The 7,079-nt window shown below is 52.5% G+C and overlaps 2 protein-coding genes across 2 annotated transcripts; one reads left to right on the top strand and one right to left on the bottom strand.

Annotated features, from left to right (window-relative positions):
• Positions 1–1,891: 1,891 nt before the first annotated feature.
• Positions 1,892–3,552, top strand: UCRPA7_1272 (putative mitochondrial distribution and morphology protein 31 protein; the record flags this gene model as incomplete). Its single annotated transcript, XM_007913859.1, has 2 exons — positions 1,892–2,027; positions 2,081–3,552. 2 exons carry the CDS (start codon positions 1,892–1,894, stop codon positions 3,550–3,552), a joined length of 1,608 nt encoding a protein of 535 aa, XP_007912050.1.
• Positions 3,553–4,673: 1,121 nt separating this feature from the next.
• Positions 4,674–5,886, bottom strand: UCRPA7_1271 (putative eukaryotic translation initiation factor 3 subunit j protein; the record flags this gene model as incomplete). The annotated part of the gene is made up of 3 exons (XM_007913851.1): positions 4,674–5,384; positions 5,443–5,546; positions 5,865–5,886. 3 exons carry the CDS (start codon positions 5,884–5,886, stop codon positions 4,674–4,676), a joined length of 837 nt encoding a protein of 278 aa, XP_007912042.1.
• Positions 5,887–7,079: the final 1,193 nt, after the last annotated feature.

Raw genomic sequence — 7,079 nt, 5'->3', positions numbered from 1 at the left:
CGCGCTCTACGGTCCGTCACAGTATAGTTAACCTCTCAAGAGACCTAGCTATAGATAGGCACATAGCTGTGATCACATGACGGCTTACGTTATGCATATATCTGATGACCGTTACATTTCTCACTTATAAAGTCAAAATTCAAGAAGAAAAAGAAAGCAAAATATAATGAAAGAGAAAGATGAGATGGGAGAGGAAAAAAAAAAAATTTTACTCTCCCGCCGGGGGTCGAACCCGGATCCCGAGCGTGACAAGCTCGTATACTGACCGTTATACTACGGAAGATTATTCAGGAGTGGGCCCCTGTCGTAGTGGTGGTTCCTTGTTGGAAAAGTGTGTCCTAATTAAATATATATTGGTTTATCATTGTAAGAGACTATCTTATATTTTGTCTAGACATCCTCAATTGAAAATGTGTGGTCCCCATCCCTCAGCTAGTTATTTTCAATGCTCTACTACATACCTGATATAAGATCAATAATATATCTATTCCTCTCATCACCGTACACGACCTACTGCCTAGGCATGTTATTCATGAAGACAGTTTTATCAAGGCAGGAGTAGTAGGTCATGGTGATGATCTATCTTCACGATTACATAGCTATTGGAAAAAGTCCTTGTAGAGGGTATTCTGGGCTACCAGAAGCAATAGCCTAGAGCTGCTCAAAACCAGAAGCCCAAACAGCGGCATGCGTTCTTCCTGGAATCTAGGATGCCGGAACTTCGTTTCATTCGTCTACTTGAGTTACTCTTATAGAACGTATAGCCGTATCTATTCAGCATCTGAAGATTTTGATAATCACAATTATAACCAGAGCACCCTCGTTGTGGCAGACATGTTCGCTGTATGACAGCTCTACCTCCGCTGGTGTTTTCAAGTTGCTTTTGAGCATCGACCAACGCCGAGGAACGGCCTGGTTGGCTGGGGTGCACAGGCCAGGCGAGCGAATCAAACTCGGAAGCCCCGACAGCGACTCACGGATAACATGTCCAGATTTTCCTCGTTTCGTCACTTCACAGCACCACTTTGAACTGTTTCTCACCACCGTTGGGCTTTTCTTGTGAGGGCCATAAACAGAAGAGTGACTGTGATACTACAGTCATCTCTGATGTTTTATCATAAATAACCTCTCCCGTGAGATTATCCTTTCAACAGGATGACTGTCGGTCATGGCCACTAGTTCGACGACTGCCCAATTTGGGCGTCAAGTCTGGTCTTCGGCAACGCGCAGCCCCGTGGAAACTCTCAGTTGGGGCTTTCCGATACCTCTACGACTGCGCCGCCTGAACCGTGTGGGACTCGGCCAGTCTTTTTCTCGTCCCTCTCTCGCGCGATCATTCTACAGTCCCCGATCGTTTTCGAGCTCCTCCAAACTCTCGACTCATAATGTTCGACGAAGCTGGACCTCCGGTGGCCTTCTACTTCTAGGCCTTGCCTCGCCCTCTTCCTCCACTCAAACAGTTGCCGCTGGCTGTGTGGCTGCCACGGAATCGACCTTGACAAGCAATGCTGCGCAGACCGGAAACGTTCTTCGCTTGGCTCGTCAGGCGTGGCAGAAGAACATACACACAGCCTCTCGTCCACGAGGCCGGGGCAGGATGGTGGACAGGCGAAGGAAAAGCACCAAAACAGATGGAGGAGGTATGAGGAACACAGCAGTACCGCCGCCACTCAAGCCGGACATGCAAAAGGCTGCTCCTCGGCCCAAGATCGAGCCTCCTCCTGAGCATCACGAGTCCCTCACAGACTCAATGTCAAAATATCTACATCTCCCGAATCTGCCACACTTACCTAAGATGCCGCATCGACCTACGAAAGAAGAGCTCCTGGCTGCAACAAATGGATTTTTCGAAAGGTTGAAGGTGCGCTTCAAATGGTTCTCTATCCGCAGCATGAGACCCTGGAACGCAGATGAATGGGGCGCCTTCGTCTCTTGGATCGTGCTTGGCCATTTCGTGTGGATTCTCGTGGGAACAACGACCTTCTTCTCACTTCTCATCTTCATGGTGAACACTGTGTTTGCGCAAGGTATGCGAATCTTTGGCTGCATTGATCAACTTGCAACTAATCCCGTCTCTCAGAAACTCTTGCCAAATGGATTGGAGATTACCTCACCCAAGCAGCAGGAGTGACGATTGTCTTCGAATCGGCTATCGTACCCAAGTGGAAGGATGGAGTCATCACTTTCCGCAACGTCTTCGTATCCCGCCGTCCTGGCCAGTTGAAGTCTTCCGTGAAGAAGGGCTCTCCCTCAGATGCGGCTGCCGCTGCCGCAGCAAAACATGCTGGACACGAGCTTTCGGATCAAGTGGAAGATGACGGCAACTACACCCAGTTTGACCTGACCATCAACGCTGTGGACGTGACGCTCTCATTCATGAAATGGTGGAACGGCAAAGGCTTGTTAAAAGATGTAGAAGTGAAAGGCGTCCGAGGCGTTGTGGATAGAACATCTGTCGTTTGGTCGGCGGAGGGCATAGATCCGCTATCTTATCGACACAAGCACGAACCTGGTGATTTCGAGATCGAGCATTTCAAACTCGAAGATCTGCTGGTCACGATACACCAGCCAGGAGGCTTCCGCCCGTTTTCCGTGAGCATTTTTAGTTGCGAACTCCCGCAACTCAGAAAACAATGGTTATTCTACGACTTCCTTTCGGCATCGCATATGTCCGGATCATTCGACGGATCGCTGTTCACGATTCATCCCAGGCAGATTCACGGTGTGCCTGCCGGAGATGAGCACCATGCTGCTCAGAACTTTGGCGAGCCTGGCGCGTGGAAGAAATTCAGTAGACTCAGAATTGATGGTCTCAGAATCGATCACCTGAACCGTGGGGTTGAAGGACCTTTCGGTTGGATCTACGAGGGTAACGTAGACATCATCGCTGATGTCATGTTCCCAGCAGATCCAGATGATAGCATCGGCAGAGTCATGAGTGACTTCTACGACAAGATGGAGGAGGCGGTGACTAGCAACCGATACCTTCGCATCTTGGATCGAGACGGCCCGAACGAGATCGAAAATCCGCGTGGCCTCCCTGCGGTGCAACGTGGGCACTTGGAGCTGGATCAAGAGTCTGGCTCCTCGATATCTCCTGCGACTCATATAGAAGCCGTCGAGACGGGAACTTCAGTCCCAGAGACGAAGCTGGATGGACCTGCCGAGGAGCCTCCGCAATATCTTGTCATGGACCTGCGTCTGCATCTGAATGATGTTCGCGCTGCAGTGCCCATGTTCCACACAACTCCTGATATGAGCTACATCAATCAGACGCTCATTCGCCCAATTGTCGCGTACATTAATACTCGACACACGTACATACCGATCACCTGCCGTATCGTCAAACGACATCCGGACTTTGAGGGATCCTGGACTATCTTTGACTGCGGTCTGATGGATGATTTGTCTGCGGAGGTGTACTCTGCTTTCGCTCATGATGTTGAGGACCAACAGTCCCGAGTTCGCCGGCTGAAGAAGGTTGGCTTCTGGGCTGTCAGCGTTGCCGTTCAAGCGCTACTCGTTGGTGTCGCTGGAGACCTTATCACCTAGAGGGAAAACGACGAATATGTCCACTTGTGGGCTAACCCTGCGACCTTCAGCACTTGCCTTCTCATTGTGGAGTGGAACATCTTGGTGTTCGTGACCTTGCTGTATATGGCAGTGTTCTTCTCATAGAGAGCTGTACAGTAATAGCTTCCGCTTTTTGTGAATAACGGAACAGGATCACCCCTCGGCAAGGGGAGATAGGATTTATTTTATAGAGGGAAGGACCACGGATACACGACTCATTTTTCTTCTGCCAGCTCTGTGGAGCTCAGCACACGATGTAACATACGACCACATACATAGCTCTGGCGTTATTTTCAGGATATTCTGGGTCGGTCTGGATCTTGTTCGTCAAGGGGAACAGGGGGAAGATGATGGCATTGATACCCCGGCCATTTTGTTTTATTACATCATGTACATATAAAGAGCGCTTACGTAGTAACGAGGCCTAACCACTATTATGACAAGATGTTCCTCCATTGTAACGAGAACTTTGTAGAGCTGATGTGGCTGTAACTTAGGGGACGGAATGATTGTCACAGCTGGTAGAAGACAATTCAGAGAAAGCAAAAAGTTCAACTGTTATTAGGGGCTGATAGGTGATCCCTCTATAGGAACGATGAGTGCTATGCTAACTCGCCAAGTCTCTCTAGAAAGCGCAATGACAATTTGATGCAGTCTCGATGTTGATGCCATAAAAAGCAGGGTCTAATCGTGATATAAGATGCCCCCCTCCCCCCTCGTGTTCTCTTTCATGCTAGATGGAACATCCCCGTGTCTAATCGCTGATTCTCAACGCATCGCCCCTCCCCTGATACCATTATGCCAGCAGGTTGCAGAACCGTGCCAGATGTTTCCCTGCTGCCATCCTCCCCTCGCCAACCCCACCACCACCAGCGCCACCTCCGGTCTTCGGCACGGATGACTCGCACCCATGCCATCGTGAAGCCGTAGGTGGAGTCGTATCGGAGTGGGTTGCGCAGTCGTACGCGAGGTGCCAATGATTTGTCTGCCCAGTTTGGAGAACGGAGCGTGATGTAGACGAGCCTGGAGCAAAGAGGCGAGTTGGAAGCGGGGCACAGGGAATCGGGAAAACCCCTTGTGGAAGAAATAGAGTGGCCCTTTCACATAAAGTCGTCGTCGCCAAAGGTGTCCTCGTAGGTGTTGGTGTCGGCGACGTTGGGGCGGCCGATGGCGAGGGTGGTCTTTGTCTTCTGGGCCTTGCTCTTCTTGCCGCCCTTGTCGGCGGCCTTCTCCTCCTTCATCTTCTCGTTGCTGAGCGCCGTCAGGGTGCTGGCGATCTTCTTGATCTGGTCGCTCGGTAGGTCCTTGGCCAGCTGCTTGGAAAACTCCTGCAGGAAGAGGCTGTAGTGGGCCTTCTTGGAGCTGGCCGTGATGATGGGGACGAGCGTCTCGCGCAACTTCTCGAACTGCAGCTTGGTGACGGGGTTGAGCAGCGGGAGGGCGGCTAGGTTGACGGTGTTGGTGGGATCCTTGTTGTCGATGACGACGGCCGCTCCAGGCGTCACGGCCTTGCGGCCGGCAGGGACACCGCCGACATCTCCGAACAGGTCCGAGGCGTGGGCGAGGTCGGACTCCTTCTCGGTGCGGCGGAGGCGCTCGCGCTTCTCGGCCTCGGTCTCCTCCTCGCTGGTGTAGTCGTCCTCTTCGGCGCGGCGGCGGGCGCGCTCCTCGATGTGTTCCTTGCGGCGCTGGGCCTTGGACTTTTTGGCTGCGGCGGCCTCGGCATCAGCCTTTGCCTTTGCTTCGGCGGCCTTCTTGGCCTTCTCGCGCTCGACTTCCGAGTCCTCTGCGGCGTCCCAAGACTCTAGAACCTGTGATGGAGAATGTTAGGACGACATGTCTGCTCTAGGCATTCCGCATTGTACATACATCGCTGTCCTCGCCCTCTTCATCCTCAAACTTGTTGCGGCGAATGGCTCCCAACTTGGGGGAGGTCTCTTCGGGGGAGCTGGACTCCTCAGACTCCTCCTCTTCTGCAGGGCAAAGAGCGGTCAGCCGGATTCAGTAAGACAGGGGCGCCCAGGGCCGGCCCCGTTGGGTCGATGATTTCCATCAAGGGTTCCGCGTAGCCATTCCCACGGGGCGTGCCAATAGACATGACTCCATCCACCCGTTGAACCCCGCGCGGTGGGAAGAGGAGCGAGCACAGGGCGCTGCTCATCCATTGCGTTGCCTTGCCTGCCTTTTTGCCTTGGCTTTGGGGGAGGAGGGGCGAGCGCGACTTCGCGCGTTTTGGGATGACGTCCTGAATTTTTGTGCGCACATTTCGCGAGAGGGGCGGGCTCACTTACCCCACTGCTGTCTTCCAGGCATGGCTATGGAAATGCGATTTAACTGTAGATTTCGGTTTGTGAGGCGGCGCGCTGTCAAAGGCTTGAAGATGGCGATGTTTTCTGCGATCAGAGAACAAAGGGAGGTTTCCGTGGAATTTGGGATGTTTGTGCGAGGAAAAACTGTAGGTCGGTAGGCAGGTAACGAAATGTGAGGTAAGGCTGGCAGGTTGGGCAGTAACTAATTTGCTAAAGGGGGGAAACAAAAAGATGACCACCGTTTCCTCTTTCCCGCCCGCGACCTACGGCACGCAGTGCAATAAAGTCCCCGTCAGTCCCAGTTCCTAGTAGTAAGTAAGGGGGGAGGGAGCGAGGGCACTCCCGCCGTCTGGCAGCCGTCTGGCAGTCAGCCGGGACGGATGGAGGGGTTACGGCGCCGAGACGATGTGCATCATTGATGAGATCTCTATCGCGTTTCACATTTCATTTCACATCACAAAAGCCAGAAAATGCCTGATCACTGCAGTATCACAGGCATGACTGTGCTGCTTTGCCGAGACCGATGACTCGGCGCTATTCCAGCATTTGCGTGCATGCCTTGTCTCCTTACAGTAAGAAGGCATGCGCAATCCTTACGGAACTCTGCAAACCCGCAAGCCTGCATCTGCTATGGTACACTCTGCCTAGGTACTCTCCTCGATTGGTTATGTGCTGGCACGTGGGCCGTCAGATGCGGTTCCAGGGACTTGTTGCATTCATTTTTGACGTCATGTCTCCAAAGGAGGGTTTCTCCGAGTGTTGAAGAGAGATGGCATTCCGAACGTGTCGAAGTTGGTCTGGAGATCTGAGAGCCATCAAGGTGAAGAGAGAGAGAAAGAGAGCATATTGAATCCGGCATCTCGGGCTTTGCAACTGCTTCCCGGGCATCCACATAGCCACCGAAGAAGACCGGGAATTGATGATACTAGGAAGACCGCGTTCGCCAGGGACAAAAACTTGCTCATCTCCATCTTTAAAAGATACTGAAGTCATCTGCTGCTGTAAATCAGAGGGCGGGCGGCGAAAATGCAGCGGAAGCGCAGCCCTACGGCATCCCGATCTCTCCCGATCCGCCAATTCTCGAGCAGCTTCGTAAACCTCGTAAATGCTGCCATGTCAGGACTGTCCAGCTGACCCCAAACAGCCTTTCTTCAGGCTCTTTTCCCACTGCAGGCCTGCTGTCCCACGACAAATCCA

The sequence above is a fragment of the Phaeoacremonium minimum genome, assembly GCF_000392275.1.
Source record: "Phaeoacremonium minimum UCRPA7 unplaced genomic scaffold PA7_03_scaffold_73, whole genome shotgun sequence".
Classification (NCBI taxonomy): Eukaryota; Fungi; Ascomycota; class Sordariomycetes; order Togniniales; family Togniniaceae; genus Phaeoacremonium; species Phaeoacremonium minimum.
This window is presented reverse-complemented; position numbering and strand designations above follow the sequence as displayed.